The sequence below is a fragment of the Musa acuminata genome, chromosome BXJ3-8 (assembly GCF_036884655.1).
Source record: "Musa acuminata AAA Group cultivar baxijiao chromosome BXJ3-8, Cavendish_Baxijiao_AAA, whole genome shotgun sequence".
NCBI classification, from domain to species: Eukaryota; Viridiplantae; Streptophyta; class Magnoliopsida; order Zingiberales; family Musaceae; genus Musa; species Musa acuminata.
In genome coordinates this window covers 6,238,510-6,257,500 of record NC_088356.1, presented here as the reverse complement: position 1 = coordinate 6,257,500, position 18,991 = coordinate 6,238,510, and the positions used below count along the sequence as shown (strand labels likewise).

General features: G+C 39.4%; 3 protein-coding genes and 1 long non-coding RNA gene across 5 annotated transcripts in view; 2 read left to right on the top strand and 2 right to left on the bottom strand.

Annotated features, from left to right (window-relative positions):
- The window catches only part of LOC135646133 (aspartokinase 2, chloroplastic-like), a 7,725-nt gene extending 7,013 nt beyond the window's left edge, over window positions 1-712 (top strand). Inside the window, exons 13-15 of the mRNA XM_065165328.1 lie at window positions 83-145; window positions 237-348; window positions 426-712. Of these exons, the coding sequence (XP_065021400.1) occupies window positions 83-145; window positions 237-348; window positions 426-433 (183 nt within the window). The 3' untranslated portion in view covers window positions 434-712. The remainder of the gene's footprint in view (window positions 1-82; window positions 146-236; window positions 349-425) is intronic.
- On the top strand, window positions 271-6,341 carry LOC135582610 (uncharacterized). Of its 2 annotated transcripts, XR_010498964.1 has the most exons (9): window positions 271-348; window positions 426-488; window positions 772-903; window positions 1,699-1,918; window positions 2,903-3,747; window positions 4,121-4,267; window positions 5,412-5,673; window positions 5,747-6,052; window positions 6,201-6,341. XR_010498964.1 is itself a non-coding variant. In XM_065165331.1 (8 exons), exons 5-8 carry the CDS (start codon window positions 2,908-2,910, stop codon window positions 5,875-5,877), a joined length of 1,380 nt encoding a protein of 459 aa, XP_065021403.1. In that variant the 5' UTR covers window positions 271-348; window positions 426-488; window positions 772-903; window positions 1,699-1,918; window positions 2,903-2,907; the 3' UTR covers window positions 5,878-6,071. The 2 variants fall into 2 exon arrangements, 1 of the variants encoding a protein (XP_065021403.1); XM_065165331.1 differs by lacking the exon at window positions 6,201-6,341 and having other exon boundaries at window positions 5,747-6,071.
- Window positions 6,342-6,377: 36 nt separating this feature from the next.
- On the bottom strand, window positions 6,378-7,470 carry LOC135645714 (cytochrome b561 and DOMON domain-containing protein At3g07570-like). Its single transcript, XM_065164355.1, has 3 exons — window positions 7,264-7,470; window positions 6,772-7,183; window positions 6,378-6,694 (listed from the first exon to the last, which is right to left on the bottom strand). The coding sequence occupies exons 1-3, from the start codon at window positions 7,468-7,470 to the stop codon at window positions 6,483-6,485; spliced, it is 831 nt and encodes a 276-aa protein (XP_065020427.1). The 3' UTR covers window positions 6,378-6,482.
- Window positions 7,471-11,976: 4,506 nt separating this feature from the next.
- Window positions 11,977-15,070, bottom strand: LOC135644491 (uncharacterized). Its single transcript, XR_010498489.1, has 2 exons — window positions 14,655-15,070; window positions 11,977-13,342 (listed from the first exon to the last, which is right to left on the bottom strand). It is a non-coding gene; the product is annotated as an uncharacterized LOC135644491 (long non-coding RNA).
- Window positions 15,071-18,991: the final 3,921 nt, after the last annotated feature.

Genomic DNA, 18,991 nt, shown 5'->3' with positions numbered 1-18,991 from the left:
CTTTCCTGGTGTTCAGTAGTTATTTATAACAAAGTGTGTCATGCCAGCAATAACATGATTTCGAGGTGTTTTTGGTCTTCAGGCATTCAATGTTCTTCGCAAGAGTGGTGTGAATGTCCAAATGATCTCTCAGGGAGCATCAAAGGTACTTTCTAATAACATGTTTATGCTTCTTGCTAATCCAAGTATGTGTTTTAAATCTGATGTTTAATTCCTCATTCCCTTTAACCCTACAGGTCAACATTTCCTTGGTGGTTCATGATAGCGAAGCAAAGCAGTGCATCAGAGCTCTGCATTCAGCCTTCTTCGAGAATAGCTCTCTGCCAGAAGTAGAGAGCTTCCCACCCTGTAGGTGTCTAAGCTGATTTATCCAACTGATTTATCTATCCAAGTCTGCTTAATCCAACTGATTTCCCACCCTGTAGGTGTCTAAGCTGCGGACGCAAGCTTCTTCACCAGAGAGGTCAATTTGCATGTGGCAACCAGCGGTCCGTAACCTCACATTCTCTATATCAACTATAATTGAATGAATTGTCCTCATGGAATATGCTTTAATTTACAAGTCAAGAGTCATCTAGGAAACTAGCTTTGTTTGTGTGTGTAATTTTATTTTATGTATTCTATCCTATCTGGTATGTACCCATGTGGATGTTCTCTGCATGCAGCTGCTTACTATTTTCTTTTCAAAGATAAGGTGATACTGTCATGCATAGATACATATGTTTTGTGGTATGTACATCACCACCACTACCACTCTTTCCACCTTCGCAGCCCTTGAAGAATAAACCGCTTCTTCCCCCGCCGTCCAACCCGGCGCATAGAGAGAGGAGGCCTATCATCAGATCCACATTACTACTACACTGCTACAGCTGCAAGCAGTGACATGCTTTCCGAAATCCTCAGGTTTCTACCTTCCATGAGCAATCTCCTGCAGGATGTGTTAGTTTAGTTAAATGAATTGCCCAAGCATATAAACCTTGCAAAGGAGGGGATAATTTCTAGTATCTGTGAACATGCATGCTTCATCATTTTATTAGAGATATATGGTATCACACCTATGATCATGATGAACATTTCCAAGGAAGAATGGTAAGGGTAGGCAATAGTATATAGTATTTAGTATTTTTATAGTATTTTTAATATCACTATAAAAATACTATTAAACACACTTAAAGCCATTATAAATAAACCAAATGAAAAATAGTTAAAGTTAAATGGGGGAGGGGAATTATGATAATGCCCCTTCGACACTTAAATCAATGATGGTTGTTATATTATCTGTTCAGGATGGTTGTGTCTTTTGGTTACAAATGCTTATAACTGCTTATAACAGATATTGGACTGTTCGTGGGTATGTCATACTGTTCATAAAAATTCACGTTGATGATGATGCATTCACATGGAGATAAGTTGGTAGGTAGTTCATGATAGTAGTGGCTAAGATTTGCTACATCATATCCACTATAACATGATTTAAAACTAATAAAAAATATTTAAAAATATTAAAGAAAAAAATTGTTATTGGGATTAGCGAGGAATATTTTTGTGTATTATTTGAATTAGGGACCTATTTGAGAAAAATAAAATAGGAGATGTCTTTTGTAAAAAATAATAAAAAAAGAATATTGAACAACATGAAAAATGATGGTGTTATTAAGCCTAACTTAATCTATGCTCTCTTTCAAAAATCTCGTCCAGTAAATATTCCATTCAAAATGGCAAGAGACAGCATGCAATGTGCCACCGCTTAGGCATGACATCGAGCGGCCTTCGTGGCGCCATTTCGTTAAGTCTCCATGACGTTGGCGCCTCCCGAGGTCTCCGTGCCCGAGGTTACTATATCTTCTCTAGCCACCGTCGCAGCGACCAGAGAGGATTCGGCGCTTGCATCCCCGCTCCGGCGTTGAGGTGAAGAACGGTAAAAGAGCCAAACTTTGATGAACCCTCTTCTCTTTTTATTGTCTCTGGTTTGATCAACCATTGGGGGAGTGTTCTCTCTTTCCCTTCTTCCGTTTGATTATCCCGGTTTCTTAATCGTTTGTCCTCGATCGTGATATCTATGGATTTGGCACATGATTTACCAGGTTTCGTATTGTCTTGGTGGGAAGAGTCGGATGCCCTTTTTTCTCTTGCGATAGTTCTTGCGAAAGTTATTGCTAATTAACGTATTGCACGATTTAAAGATCAGATTTTGCTGGTATTTTGTGGTACGCATGTTTCCTAACTTTTTGATGTATCGAGTCGGATTTAGGAGTCTGTAGCCGAAAGATGAACAAGAAGTTGTGGATTGAGGGCTTGCACGTCTGAATACATGATCTGCATCGCTTCCTCGGTTTATGTTGGATTCATGCTGTATAGCTGATTCAACCAATTAATCCTTGTAAGAGAATATGTTGCCTTATAGCTTCCAAGGTTATTGCAGAAGAAGTAGGAATTTACAGATTTCCGTTTCAGAAGGTCTGCTAACCCTGTATTTTACCCGGTAGAGTAGTTTGACATTTTCAACTAGATTATCTGATTGAAGGTCACATACCATCTGTTTGACTTACCATTGTGGTTGTATGAGACACTCAACTAGCTTCTTTAATTGAAAAGGAGCTATGGTTAAAGAATTGGCTTTTGACATGAGAGGGCAAGAACAGGTCATGCAGCACCTATTCATCTATTGCATCCTCTTTTTTGGGTTGTCATGAGACTTTGAATGACATTGGGATAAGATTGTCAAGCCTGATGTTTCTTAATAATTAAATCCGAGGGGCCTTTGACTGAAAAGTGAGTTAGCAAACATGAAGAACTCTTCATTCAGTCACCCTTTCTATTTACAGTGCCTAAACAGGTTTTTAGCTGTCTAATTTGTATGGGTCTAATACTAACAGCTGCTGATTTGCTTGCCTCTTTCCAGGTAAAATGTCACGTATCCAGCTATGGCTATTGTTGTTACTTGTGCTGTTATCTTGTATAGCAGACAGTGTATCAACAATGAATCAGCAAAAAGATCGGTCGATCAAATCTGCAGTCTTCCTGTCTCCTCCTTTCTTTCTACATCCTGGGTCTGTGGCAAATAAATTTTACTTTAACATCCCGTTTCCGAAAGGCCATATCGCTCTCAAGAGCTTTGATGCTGAGGTGATTGATGAGAATGGCATTCCTGTCCCCCTTCATGAAACTTATCTTCATCACTGGGTCATAGAAAGATACTATGGTAGAAAGGAAAGCCTTGCTGATGGAAATTCAGAGTTGAAAGCGTTCAACCATTCCAATTTCATATGGATGAGAAATGCTGGAATCTGTAAGGGTACTCTGGGGCAGTACTATGGTCTTGGTTCAGAAACCCGCAGAACTTCCACATGGGTCCCCGATCCCTATGGCATAGAAGTCGGGAACCCTGAGAAAATTCCAGATGGTTACAAGGAGAAATGGCTATTAAATGTCCATGCAATCGATACACGAGGTGTGGAGGATCGTTTCGGGTGCACAGAGTGCAAGTGCAGTCTGTACAATGTGACCATGGATGAGTTTGGTCGGGCTCTGCCGAAAGATTATGATGGAGGATTGCATTGTTGCTATGACCAGACACAATGTCAAGTAAGGGCAGGCATTCAAAATGTCTCCAGGATTCTGTATCTTAAATACACAGTCAAGTGGCTCAACTGGGTTGAAAACATTATACCTGTCAAGATCTATATCTTCGATGTAACTTATTCAGTTGATCCAAGTAAAGAAAATCCTTTGAATCTGAGTTGTAAGGTATGTGCCAAATCCATTGAGGAGTAACTCTTTGATTTAGAAGTAGCTGTGTTTTGGGTCTCTTTTCAATAGATGTTATTTTCTCAAGTCACCTAACTCCACTAGTCATGATTTTCTAACAACCAAGTGCTAAATTATGAAAATTTTGGTGTTATACCACCCCACTGGATGCTTCTATTTTTGATGTGGTATTCATCTGTATAGACAATATATTTCTGGTCTGCCGATTCTTAAACAAGGTACAATGGCGCTGCGAAATCAAACATTATACTTTTAGTTGTTATTGGAGAAGTTCATGATTGCTCGTGAAGTATATCTATAATAATCTGTTGCATTAATAAATTACTTATCAGTAGCTATACATTACATGCAGGTGGAGTACGAAATCAAGTCTTGCAAAGATAATGGTGGATGCGTGGATACTAAAAGAACACAGTTGGTTATTCCCACAGGGGGTGATATTGTGTATGGTGTTGCACACCAGCACTCAGCCGGTCTAGGTGCTACTCTCTATGGTCAGGTGAGGATTCATGTTTCTTTAGCAGCACATAACTGATGTTCTCACTTTTGTGCCTGATATTATGGATAATTTTAGACCACATCAGGATTTCAGTCTTGTTTAGTCAAGAGACAGACACATAAAAAGATTCTAAAACTGACAGGCGAAAAGGTGCACATGTATTCTGCTAAAAGTTTTGTGTTCTATTAAGATTGTATATATTAGCTTTCTTTTACTTTGTTTTACAGGGGTTGCTAACTCAAATTTATAGTTGCCAACTCAGATTATTGCAGTTAGACTGAATTTTTGCCTCTCACCTGATCTGCATATTTGCTGTCAGTTTAACAGTAACAACTAGGATCATATGACTATGCATCCACTGGAAAGGTTTAACTGGTTTTTAACTTTGTTTCTTTTCCTTATTATGTTCTAGTGTTCAGAGTCCTCTGTGGCAATTGTTTCTCAAAGTGCAAGTCATTGACTTTTCAACCAGATGTGAGGAGGTTTGTCTTTTGATTAAGCACATCTAGGGTGGTGGCAAAACATAGATAGATTAATTCATTTGAAAACTTGGGCAATGTGAAGGAAGAGAATAATTTATATTATGATTATGATATCAGAAAAGTGACTACCAAGTGATTCAAGAAGGCCATGGAAACAAAAGGAACACAGTGGAAATCCCAAAATACAACAGTGAATGGATTAGTCCTATCTCCAACTCATAGTTTACCTTGAGGCTGCCTGATTAATTAAAGCAATCAGGTTTTACCAATTTAAGTACAATTAAATGAATTTCTCAAAGAAGTGCAATCAAAGGAGGCAGTAATTCCTTCAAGTGTTTTTTCCTTCTTCCACCTACCCTCTTCCCTAAAAAATGATGATCTGTGTTAGGCTTTTCAGCTAAATTATATTTCCTGGAAGTCCGTATGCTCGAGTTAAATGCTTCAATTAGATGCAACAACAATGTCGGAGTAATTTCAGTTGAATACAGCACTGCCGAAAACTATAATCATCAATAAAAAGTATGGACATGGCAGGAGTTTTCTTGTTTACAAACATTCTGCTTCTTGGCCTTTGTATGCTTTTGCATAATTTACTTCTTAAGCGTAAATGATTCAGTCTCCCGGTTGACCATTACTTTATACTTGCTAATGCTTATGATTAGGACGGGCGGGTCTTGTGCACTTCTAATCCGACATATGGAGATGGGGAAGAAGCAGGGAATGAAGCTGGCTACATCGTGGGAATGTCTACTTGTTACCCTAAGCCAGGCTCAGTCCAAGTCGTGGATGGAGAGATGTTGACTCTGGAGTCCAATTACAGCAGCAACCAAGCCCATACAGGAGTGATGGGGCTTTTCTACGTATTGGTAGCTGAAGCTGTACCAAAGAGCAAGACCATGCTATTTCTCAGCTTTCCTGGTTCTTGTAAGACACTTCCTATCTGCATATAGCAATAGAGCCACACTGTGCTAGAACTCACTCCTCTTCGTTGATGCAGTGGATCTGGGGCTCACAAAGCACACTTGGTCCTTCGTCCTCGCCGGTGGTATGCTAACAGCCATCTTCGGAATCAGCTACTTGTGTAAAAGAGGCCGCAGGAAACCATATCAACCGCTGGTGCTGACTTAGTACAATAGTGGTCAAAATACTGCTTTCCAACTCGCTTATTACTTTACTGTACATGGAACTCTCTCCACAGTACGTGTCTTAGCTCTGGTAGAAATGAGACAATGTTCTTTTGTGGTTGTAGAAGAAACAATGGTTGGAATATCTTGTACACAGATTGAAGATGAGCTCTGATAAGGTATGAGTTTGCACGTAAATCTTTGCCTCTTAATCTTTTACTGAGCAATGTTGAGGTCAAAGAAGATTAATCCTGTGCATGCAATTATATTCGTTCATCGATGATTTGACTCTGCCTTTGACTTGCTCTGCTTTTGTGCCTGTTTCAGAGCAAATTACACTGCGAGCCTTCTGCTCTGTTCTGTGACATGAACTGATCCCAAAACTGAAAGAGCTCATCTCTGTCTCTGTTTGTGAACTAAACTGAGCGAGAAGACTTCAGTGGAGATTGATGTCCTCTAACCACGCAAACACCATGACTGCAGCCATTCTCCTCTAAGTCGATCTACTGAATTGGATTTTTATTCCAAGAAAGTAAAGAATTACAAGGAAAATAAAGAACAAGAGAAGAAGCTTAAGAACATCACACGACGACATGCATGCACTCAGATTCAGCGCAAGAAGATTTGTAGTAGCAGGGCGATGGCTGTAAGTAAAGTGTGCTTCCTCGCTAGATTAATGGCCCAACCCGACCCTGTAGCCACCGTACTATGTCCTCCGACGCTTTGTGTGCTGTTGCCACCGCCGCCCTCTTGATGCCCGTCATTTGGGTTTTTTCCTCCTCCTCCTTCATTCTCATCGCCCTCCTCGCCTGAATCATCCCCTGCACACGACAATGATCTGTGATGAGGAGGTCCGTAGAAACTCGATCAGACAGAGCTTAACCTGAGGAGCACTCACCGCCGCCGCCTGTGGCAGGAGCAGTCAAGGTACCGGAAGCTTTGTCTCTATGTGTAGCCAAAGAACCACCGGAAGGCGGCAACGTGTTCGACGGCCCGACGGCATAGATCAGGTTCTGTTGGGGCTGCGCAGTGTTGAGCTGGAACGCGAGGTACAGCCGCGAGTTCTGCGACACCAGCAGCGAGCTCCTCTGCACTAATGGCAGGCTCCCCTGGTCCGGCGGGCACTGGCTCGAGCTGTACCCGCCGAGGTAGTACTGTTTCACGGTCCCCGCGCCGTCACTAGGCGTCCACCCGACCACCGCACTGCTGCCGACCATCTTGCCGTCGGGGGAGAAGCCGATGGCGACGTACGCTCCGGTGTCGGGTGCCGAGAGGACGAAGCTCCACAGGCTCGGCCCTGCCTTTGTATACTGGCCATGCACGAACACTTGAAGCATCAGATTAGCAGACTGTTGTGTTGCAGAATGCGACAAGGATTGTGTTTCGATACCCTTAGGATGAAACCTTCGGAACTCCACGCAGAGACGCATGTGAGGGAAGAGGTGTTGAAAGGGATGAGGTTGCCAACACCGAGCTTGGAGGAGCAGGAGTCTGACTGGGAGTTAACAAAGGAAGTGAAGCACAGGAGAAGAAGAAGAAGAAGGAAGAAGAAGAAGAAAGAAGAGATGCAAGATGAACAGGTCCTCTTCATCTCCATCACTTCTCTGTCTCCATCTTGCCTTAGATTTCTAGCAATGTATATATACATGAATGATGAGAGCAGTAGGTGCAGAATTAGCAGTTGGGTGCAGTGTCTCTAGAAGCTGAAGTTGGTAATCTTGTCTCTAATTTATGACAACAATTATTATCTTTACCCAATCCATGATGCTTCCATTACTTGTATCAGAAGATTAGACATTTAGGTGCATGATCTACAAACATCATTTGTTTATATTTCCTTTGACCAAATGAAACCAAGGATGATCATCAGGAAGCTATAGTGGATATACTGATGATAGAGATGATGAAAGTTAGACTGCCCATCATGAACAGGAGTGTAAATTGCTTACATAAGAGAAGGATCATTACATCCTTAAGAACTTTAATGACATTATAAGCATCAGTGCCTCCAACATCCGTTTCCAATGACATCAATTACCTTAAGAACTTTATCTCTTCAGTTTGGAAAGTCAACCATGCAGGTTAGCTAAACAGACTTGCCAACTCTTAATCTGCTCTCAAGAAGAAGTTTTAAGAGACAATTTAGAATGCTTTTGATTAGTTTAAGAATATAAGACAGTCTTTATCTCATATGGTAGTGAGGAAGCCACACTCTCATGTCTTCTGAAGAGTTAGTCATTTGCGTGCTCATTGCAATCTCTATCATTGACTACAGACCATTTTGTTCATGTGAAGTACAACTCATGATCTTCCTGAGACAATCTAAATGAACAAACACAAGAAGAAAGTTGCAAGTTCTTATCTCTTTCCTTTCATTGCAAATATAATGTGTCACATGTATTGATCTACAAGTGGTGGAAGGTAAATGTATCATTGACTTCAATTATTGCAAAAGAATCAGAAGAGTTTAAATTGACAATTAGGACAAGAAGAGTAGGATGATTGGCTTCCATCTGCATTTACAAGGTTGCATAATATCTGTGGAAATCAGTTGCATTCATAAAACCCTTCATTCTAGAGAAAGAAAATAACTCAACACCATCAAGAGGAATATTCTAACTAAATCATGTAGATCTCATCAGGTGATATCCATTTTCTTCTCTTTGGATTTCCTTCAAAATGAAGCATCTTTGTCGCATCTTGATTTGATCTTACATTGAAAATGGAATCACATCTCGATTTGTTCTTACATTGAAAATGGAATGACGACAATGATATATTACGCTCAATATATCTATTATCATTAATTTGAATTTAAGCATCTTGATTCTAAAAAAAATTAGTTTTAGTTTTGTGAAGTTAATGAATTATTTTTTTATCAAATAAGATCACGATAATTAGTATCATAGTCGATCTAATATATCACAATGTGAAGTTAGAGTAAGATTTGGCCACGGATCACCTAATAAGGCATGGATCTACATTATGCATTAGCCTTAAGCTTTGATGAGAGATAAGGATTATGACACTAAGATTTAGTCGTATAACAAGATAATTAGTATTATTATACGAGCAACAATACCATTAACTTGAGTTTAAAATCGTATTAGGTGCAATGAAGGGATCCAAATGTGAAAGTTATTATTGTATGATGTGGTACACCATAGCTTTGAATTACTATTGGGAAATTCCTCTTTTTTTCATTTATATTAGTAGATGATTCTACAATCATTAGCTCAGGTTTAAAATTAATGAACTAATTTTCTTATGTTTTCTCCCAATTAAAGCCAACCAAATATTTTTGAATTAATGGAATAGTCTACGATTCCTCTAAATAACATGACATATAGTAACAACTCTATCAAATTCTTCTTCATTTTCATCATCCAAGTCAACCTAAAAAGATCGATGGATAAAGAGGAGTCGGCCAAATTGAAGGTGGAAGATGAACAAATCCACGTGTCTCAGATAGGAATGATATAACAAGTCTTCTATTGATGTTGATTCTTCCTTGCAATACTAACCATGCTTTAAAGAGATGTGTATCCTTTAAGTCGAAATATTAACTTTCGATGCTTCTTGTTCATTCCTCCACCAATATAAGAAATGTGTAAGATTGTATTCTTAATGTAGAAATGTTTTCATTTATGGGCTGAGTTTTGGATAATTAAAAAGAAAAATATATAAAATTATTAAGTTAAAAAATGTTATCTTAGTTGAAAGTTGATTTGGAGTGAATCGTGGTTTTTTTTCATATTTGTGTTAGTCTGTAACTAGTTTGCTTGAGTGTGTTGAATCCTACAAAAATTAGATCACGGGCATTCCTGATAAATGTCCATATAATGTTTAAGTTAGTTTGAGATTTAGAGGATTCAGAAGGAGCTCTAAAGCTATATTTAAGTGTCTTTAATGAACACACATAGGGAGCCCTTTTATAGTAGGCTCTTAGGGTCGTTATACCGTGACCCATGTCAATCATGGGGAGGAGTTGTGTGTTTCTGTCAGATTTGATTATGATCATGTCATGCCTAATTTGGAACACGGTAATGGTTCGATTGAGTTAGTCATATGATGTCGAGATATCATCCAACATGACACTAAGGTGTCAGACACGCATTGGTCATGTGGCACGAGGTGTCACCATGTGACACTAAGGTGTTGAGCAGTGTGGCATTAAGGTGTTGGCTAAAGCGGAATGCGCTTTAGATTGATTTGGGAGCACATCGTCGGAATGCACTCTAGGCCACTTTGGTTACGCGTCATCAGAATCAAGCTATTGTTCTACTCATTGTTGTTCTAAGGATTGGCTTACAGGTTGGTTTGGCCTTGAGCAATTGTGTCAATGTGTCATTTCATATAATGATGGCTTGACATCAAGCACACGTGACCTTTTTTTTAATATATTTATGTGGCGATTCAATGACCTTTTTTTTAAGATATCTATGTGGCGATTCAATGAACTATTGAGGATTTAGAAGATCATCATGATTGCCTCGTATTGCCTTTTAGCAATGATGTGCTCTCCTTCTAGCCAAATTATCAACTCAATTTTTTGTTGTCTAAGTTAGAAGCTAACTTGGAGCCAATCATAGCATTCTTTCATGTTTATCCCAATTTGATCTTGGTTCGCGACTAGTTCATCTGACTTAGAGGGTGTCGAACCCTACAAAAACTAGATTAGTTTCTCTATAAATATCTATCCATGCTTAAGTTGGTTTGAGATTCGATGTGTTTCTCTATGTTATAATTGCGATCATGTCACACCAAATCCGAGATAAAGATAAGATAACGGTTCAACTAGCTCAACCGCATAACATTGAGATATCATGTTACATGACGCCGAGGTGTTGGACACACATTGGTCACATGACCCAGAGATATCAAGTGTGTATCGATCGTTTGACACTGAGGTATAATATGTTTGACACTGAGGTATAATTTATATAGTATTAAAACGTCGACCATGTCCTCATTCATATATCAATAACATATATTGAGTTGTTAGCAAAGATAAAAACATATTTATATTCATAAATAATTAGGTGTAGCTTATATATATATATATATATATAATAATAATAATAATAATAAAATTATAATAATTAAAAAAAGGATGAAACGATAGGAAAAAAATCTAAAAATGTCTTGTTAGAAATCATAAATAAAAATGTAAATGCTTTTAATTATTTCATCGAACTTAAATAATTAGAATGTTATGATTTCTTGTATTATTGTTATTGTTGGTTATTTCTGCTTCCTGTTGTTGGCACACTTTAATATGAACATTATTCCTCCAGCAAAAAATATTCATTAATTTGCTGTGCTTAGATCTTCACAAAAGGAATCGTATAGTAATAGTAGACAGAAAGTATGCTGAAGAAATAAGGCCATCAACAGATTCATGGTTTAAGACCAGATATGAAACTGAAGTCCCCTAGAATTGGATTAAATTCCTCTCCTGCTTGGTGTATGTAAATATATACACACAAAAGATGAACATCATATAAGAAAGTCATGTACAGATCAAGCCTCACAGAGGAGGGAAGACATGGCATTCATATGTATGCCAAAGCTCCTGTAAGTTACACCAAAACCTCACCATATGACCTATTGACATCAACAATGGTGGATCTACACCTGAAACATATTGAAAAGAACACATAATAGCATATTGCTCCATCTGTTGAATCCCTCTTCACATTTGGTGATCATACAGAAGAAGCATGTGGTGATGATTAAGACAAGAACATTTACCTCCAGTTGCAGAGTACCAGTTTATTGACTACCACAGACAATCAAATTTCTTATAGTTCACCCAGAAGGATATCAAATAAATACTCTGAACCAGATTTGCTCCTTGGCAAATCTATGACTTGTAGTTGTCTGAAACAAAAGACTGGCTGGTGAGACCCAAAGTTAAGAGGCCACAGATCCATCCACTTCATGCTGAATTGATTTCTTTGAACTTATGGTGTGCACTTGTTTCCCAATTATACCCTTAGCTGAATGCAATAATTATTATATATTTACAGATTTAGATGGCCATATATGGAACTGAAGAATTTGAAGGTTAGCTGGAGGCACATCAAACTTTGCTCATCAGTTGGACTGGCAGTTAACCAAGCTTCTGAGATTTAGGCAGACAAAAGATAGCAACAACAACAACTGCACACCAGATTATTAGATTGTTTTGTTTTCTTTCTCTGAGTTCTCCACTCGAAAAGGTTTAGTGCCAATGAGGCCTTATTTGGCCTCACCCTCATCTTCTCCTCCAACACCACCTTCTCCCCTTCCGATCAGTGTAGGACCAGGTAACCGCAAGTATCCGTTTTCGCCTTCGCCATCGCCATCGCCGCCCTTCACGACCCCTAACCACTCCTCGCCGGAGACATCGCCCCTCCTGCACAGGCGGTCAGAGCAGCTGTTTCGAGAGCCTTCTGTGTTTTCTTTGGATGGCTTTGCAGAGAAGGCCTGCACTAGAAGAAAATGGTCGCACCACAGGAGCTGGTAAGCTGTTCATTAACTTTTAGGTTGGTTTGCATTATCTTGCCATTGATTTCCCAATGGGAAGTATGAAAAAAAAACAAAAAAAAGTCAGCCAAAAGTAATCTAATCTAGCTTGAGCAATTTGATGCCAAGCTTACTGATTCTTGATGAAATAGTCAGAAGAAATTGCACCTGCAACATTTCTCAAAATAAATTAGAACGCTGCAAATTGCTTTTCAGCTAAAGATTCCACAGAGTATTTAGTACACCAAGAGTTAGGTGGGTCTAAAGGATGTTAATAGATATTGATGGCACTGTTGTAACACTTCAAATGCAAATCCAACATGATATTTTGTTCAGAGAGACAAACTATTCTAGAAATACACCATTATGATGTAAATCACATTATAAAAGCGATTAGGATAAAGAAAAAGATTAGGATGAAGATGTCCTAAATTGAAATGAGGCTTTCTTCTGGTTTGATTCCAAAAGGGATGAGTTGGGATGAAAAGAAGAAAAAAGTGTAAGTATTGGCAGTCTGTTATTCCAATCATATGTTTAGGGAAAGCAATCATTCTGCTAACTGGTCAGCCAATTTTGTCAGGACACATAGATACCACAGATTTTGAAAGGGGGATCTTCTTCCAAATTTAAATGTTTTGATCTCATCTGATATGAGAGGAGATAGTGTTTTACATTTGATTTAATGAATTTTTCCTTTTTTTGAAAAAGAAAGAAAACACTGTAATAATAAAAGAGAGGTGGAAACATAGTCCTCTGGGGAAAAAGAAGGGAAGACCTAACGAATCATACAAACTTGCAGGTTGGAATGGCTTTTTCTGAGATGCTGCTGTTGCTGCTCAGCCTCCTTTGTGTAGGTTCAGTTTTCATCCCCACATGTGAAGCAAAACGAAACCTCACACCACTGATGGCCAAACACCAACAACTTCTTCAACAGCTTAAATACTTTGGCATTTCTGCTTCTGTCAAAAAATATATATTATATATCCATTGACAAAATCAATCAAATTGTTGATTCCCCAGTGAAACAAGTAAATTTCTTGGATATTCAAAAGCAATGATGAAATCATTCCAATGACAATATTTAATTTTACAAGTGACTGAAAACATTCCACAGCACAGGAGAAAGAACAGAAAGAAGCATGGACCTGAATACAGAGGTGAACATGCACCGCAAATTGGTAACTCCATCCAAATCAGTATATAATGGATGAAAAAGAGCGCGTAAGCTGAAAAGGTTATACAATGTTAATCTGGTAGGTCTAACTCTCCCAACTCAAAGTATCTAAATTAATGATAGAAGACCTATTCGAACTGTATAAACTGATTCAATTCTCCTTCCACATCCCATGTAGGACTCACTTAAGAAGCCTTTCATTAAGCCCATTAGTAAGTCTGTTTTAGTACAATTTGTCATCACTGGATCCGATCAGATAACAAACCTACTAACTTGATAGGTCAAAACTATTGAATAAAAAATGTCTAAGCCCAAATTAATGTTAATACACCCAATCAAGCCCTATAAATTGGTTTAATTCTCCACTTAGGACTAAACTGATTCATTATACAATGCACGATGAAACTTGGGATACCTCCACCATATTCCAGTTTCCAGTTTTCAGTTTTCAGAAAGTAACTTCAATAATGCACTTGATACTAAAAAATAGTTCAGCAAATGGATGTGATTCCCAATTGTTCATTTGCATTATAACCCTATCTCTACCCGGTTGAAAAAGAAACATCCAAAACCCAAGATGAAGAGGATAAAACTTCAGGGTACAGAGAAAAGACTCACTGGTTGTACCAATATGTCAGCTAATATTGGTACCCATGTAAGACATTCCAAATTCACTATATCTTTACCGATAAATAAGAAATGAAATGAATGCCAAAGAATACTGAACCAACCAAGAAATAACATTTCTATCATTTTTTTATATGTTTAAAGAAATACTCACTCCCTCTGTAGTTGAACCTCTGACCAAGTCATACAATTTTCATCCTCAATCTTTTTTATATTTTTGTTACTTCAAACAACAAGAAGAAATTTTTGGCATCGTTTTCTATCAGAATTAAATAAATATGACTACAGGATGCCACCTAAGTTCATTTATTCTTCCTTTTGTGCTACTAATACATAGTCGAACCCCTTTGCAAGTCTCTACTAATAATTATCTAACCGGTGTTGTTATGGAATCGCTCAGTAAAGGAACAATCTTCCGACAAATGATGTTATGGAATACAAAACCCCATCTTGTGATGAAAGAGGCCCACCTGCTGAGGCGGCGGAGAATAAGCTGAGAAGGGAAGCGGTTTGCTACGGATTTGGTGGAAGACAATGCTGATGAGGCGCCGGCCGCCGCACGTGCTGAGCCGCGGGAAGAGGGGGATGAGGAAAGTACTGATGGTGGGGCAATGGTGGCGTGGGGTGCGCCACATACGGCACCATGGGTTGCAGATAGAGCCGGGGGAAGAGGGGGGTGGTGGCGCTGTAGGTGGCTTTCGGCATGAACCCACTGTTTCTGCTGCCACCGCCTCCGCCGCCGGTGCGTCTGCGTCTGATGCTGAGAGGGAATAGTAGGTAGGGGTCGGTGAGGGGATTGGGAATGATGATACTAGCGATTACGGAGAACATTCTGATTCAGCGATTGGAGATCTCCTCCCTCTCCCGGAAAGCGGTGACGACGGGACGTTGGAAGGGATTAGGGATCGCCAAGAAATAGGCTGAGAAGGCCCAAATAGCCCAAATAAGAATAAAATAACTGGGCCCTCAATAGGCCCAATTAAAGTTGATGGGAGATGAGCAAATTCCACACGTGGAAGACAATAATGTGTGGATTTACTTCTCGATTAAAAAATATTCCCGTTAATATAATTTCTTTGACCATCAAACAACAACAACTACGACTATAGGCTCAAAGTTGCTAGTTTTGTATGTATTATACGTTGGAATATTATAATTTGTAGAAAATAGAAATTATAGAACACTTAAACATATTAATTATTCTTTGGTTAATAAAAATATACAATATCTATTATAATTAGAATATCCCTTCACGTGGTTTGTGCTCAGGGAGAGAAGTAGTACTCGACAGCATTGGATTCATCATGCAAGTTGCAGTGGTGGCAGAAGAGAGACTGCAACGAAGGATGGAGGTACTCGGCGGACGACGCACACGTGTGCACGCACGTACATGCGTGCAGAGCTGCACATGCGCGCAGGCGACGCAGGAGGATCAACATGGGAAATGTGCTGTGAGGAGGGCGTCGGAGATCGCACTAAACAATGCGTCTTCCTTCCTTCCTTCCTTCCTTCCTTTCTTCTCTCAGATGTTGATGGCATGGCAAGTCTCCTAAGTCAAAAGGCATGAATCCCAGTCCATGCTGAGATCTACTCTTTTATCGTCGGCCATGTACTGAACTCCGCTCCTTTCTCAGAGGGCTGCATTAAACTATGCGTGGGATGAGCATTCCTAGGGTTTCACAAGATTCGATTTGGAAAATAGGAGGGGTCTGTGTCCGACAACCCAAGACAGGCATGCACTAATTTAATCCTCTCTCTCTCGATCCCACAAACCCTAATCAGAAAACAGGCCAAAACAAGTACGTAGATACGTGATTGATGTTTCCAAGCTGGTGCACAACAAAAGCGAGTAAATAAATGTCCATGTGGATCGTGAATGATGATGATGATGATAATAAAGTGCAAGGTAAACCGGGCATAGATTTGGACATGGCTACGAATGTAGAGAGGTCCTGCAGCTCAAGAAGAGGAAACTGTTCTATGGCTGAGCCTATGAGTTCATGGAAGTCGTGCTCAGGTTGGTCATGGTGGGATTGGGTCCTTCTTTGCCTACTAAACTGACCCTTTTCTCCCATTAATTTCTTGTTCTCTCTTTCTCTCTCACTTGATATATATTGATCTTTGTGCATGGAAAATATTGGAGTATCATTTTTCCCAAGAAGGGCACGGGCGTCCGCTGATTTCTCCCAGGCCAAGCCCTTCGAATAATGAAGACCTCCTCCTCCCACTTACCCCTTGAATGCTGTGCTCTCTCTCTCTCTCTCTCTCTCTCTCTCTCTCTCTCTCTCTCTCTCTCTCTCCCCCTACCTCTTTGTTTTAACTTTCCGCAATCGGATGGGCCACTTACTCTAAACTGTACGAGTTGGAGGAGAAAGAGTTACGTATCAGTATAAACTGCAGAAATGGACATAGTAAACTCTGTTTCTTTGGTATCTTAAGACCATCTTTTATGTGGTAGATTGAAGAGTGAGGAAATTATTGTCGTAATTTTGAACATTTGCTTGCGTTTTACTCTCTCTCTTTCTCTCTTTCTCTCTGTCTCTGTGTCATTTCCTTCCATGCACGCAAACAACTCAACCAACTTTAAGACGTGAGACTAATGATCACAGTGCAGTGAATGGAACCCTAGAGGGAAGGCTTCGTGATGGAGAGGTATAGCCCACTTCATACCCTTATTTCATTCGTTGGCTGTCTTCCACTGCATTCGTCCTTGTTTCTCACGTTCAGAAAACATTCACTAGGGCGTGGAACAGATACACGCATGTCTTCATGCATGCATGCATGCATGCATGTGAACGCCTGTGGACTCACTGTACCTACGTGAAATGTTTTAGATCCTTCACTCCAATTGAACCTCTTGGCTCGGATGTACATAGATGTTTACTTGAACAACAAAAGTTAGAGGTTTTTTGTGAGCACACCACCGTTCTGCCTGCCCGTACAAAAGCTAAGTTTTTGGTGAAACCCTAAAGGGTGCCTCCTCCATCTGCTTTTGCCATTTTGGAAGTTCATCAGTCCTATTCTATCTTCCCCTTTCAATGCACATACCCCATATCTGCTTCTGAGATTATGATTGGATTATAAAGAGGCAGTTATTCATATAAAATACATTTAAGAGAGAGGATGGAGGCTATGTGTTTTACCACCTTTCTTTCTCTTCTTTGACGGTCAAAGTTTCGGCACGGGGTCCTTCAACCGAGATAGAAGCCACTCATATCTTACCCCCCTCTCTCTCTCTCTCTCTCTCTCACCACTATATAATATTGTATTGCATGAGGATTGAAAACAGTAGATTTGTACTGTGATAAGATGAGGGGGCAATAAGTTAAAGTAATCGAGGAGGATCCTATGTGGGTTGAGGAGTATCATCCTATTTGTCTAAGACTTTGGGAAGGGTTTGCAGAATGAAGTAGCCCCAAGGACCCGGAAGACAAGGGTTCGTGTCCTCTTATAGGGCACAGGTAGCACACCCATCTCCTCCACCCTCTCTGTTCTTTAATTATTCTCTCTCTCTCTCTCTCTCTCTCATTCTTTACCTTTCTTGGTATTAGGAGGTGTTGGGTCTTCGTAGAGAGAGAAGGCATGAGAGGCGTCCGGATGGCGCGGAGAGTATGCTTGCTTTTTGGATGATAAGGTCTGATGCATGGATATGAGATCGAGAACAAGATAAGAAGAATGATAGACGAATAGAATTTTGCACAGCCTCTTTTAATCTTTGGTCACACCTTGTCAGAGATTGACCTCTTACTGTTGTGCTTAAGCTCTCGAAATTTACCGAACAATAAATGAACTGGGAATCTAAAAGGATGTCTATTAAACCTCTTTGCCTTTTGAGTGTTTTCTGGATAATCATGATTTGTCAACGCCAGGAAGAAACACACGATTCATTTTGCCCACTTCTTCATGCGTGATGATCTCTTTTAACTCTACCGAAGCTTCTGTTGATGTGCCAAAGTAGAAATGAGACTCTCGGTCAGTCTTAGATCTCGGTGCTCTCCGATTCCAAGTAATTGCCCGAGTATTAGGGTTCCAAGATGGCTGAATCCACATTAATTTTGGTAAGGGGTCAAAAGGTATTATTATTATCTTCATTCTTTCGTTTTGATTCTTGTGAGACTATATTAAGAACATAAAATCATAGCCCTTGTCACCTACAGTGGAATTGATGTCCTATATTTAGATCTCATTTAGGCAACACAATTGCAATATATGTTTCACATATTGAGTTCAAATCAATCTGCCATTTACGATTGAGGAGAGATGTTAAGAACATAGAATCATATATCATGTCTCATCCAACAGCTTAAGTTTATTATATTTCCAGTAATCAAATTCAAATGTCTATAGGCTGAATCAAAGCAAGTCATAAACTCCTTTCTATTTTGCCTAATGTTCAATTAAGAGCTCTTATTAATTAATGATCATTTCAACTTTCACTTGTTCTACAATGGGTCAAAATTATGTTTTTTTTGTTGCATTATAAGTTCAAGTGTGTATGGATTATATAATACATATAGATCATAAAACTATATTCCTGTTCTTTAGGCTTAAGCTATATTCTCCATATAGATCATAAAACTATAGTTTTGCCTGCTCTCATGATTGCCCTCTATGCTAAACAACATTGGTTTCTTTAATCTCACTCTACTTTTTTGACCATTTAGTCAGTCTCCAAGATCGCCCCTCCTACTAAGGATGTTTCTAGCATACCTTACCCCTGTGTGTAAAGTATATTTTAGAGAACCTTTAATATGTCTACCTATATTATAATGTATGCTTGTGTTAGAGTAAATATATTAGTAGTTGC

Bases quoted from the DNA above. Each gene is read 5' to 3' on its own strand.
- LOC135582610 (XM_065165331.1), top strand. From the start codon at position 2,908: ATGTCACGTATCCAGCTATGGCTATTGTTGTTACTTGTGCTGTTATCT. The intron at 3,748-4,120 runs GTATGTGCCAAA...CATTACATGCAG, and splicing joins CTTTGAATCTGAGTTGTAAG to GTGGAGTACGAAATCAAGTC. The intron at 4,268-5,411 runs GTGAGGATTCAT...GCTTATGATTAG, and splicing joins GTGCTACTCTCTATGGTCAG to GACGGGCGGGTCTTGTGCAC.
- LOC135645714 (XM_065164355.1), bottom strand. From the start codon at position 7,470: ATGGAGATGAAGAGGACCTGTTCATCTTGCATCTCTTCTTTCTTCTTC. The intron at 7,184-7,263 runs GTATCGAAACAC...GTGCATGGCCAG, and splicing joins CCGAAGGTTTCATCCTAAGG to TATACAAAGGCAGGGCCGAG. The intron at 6,695-6,771 runs GTGAGTGCTCCT...TGTCGTGTGCAG, and splicing joins TCCTGCCACAGGCGGCGGCG to GGGATGATTCAGGCGAGGAG.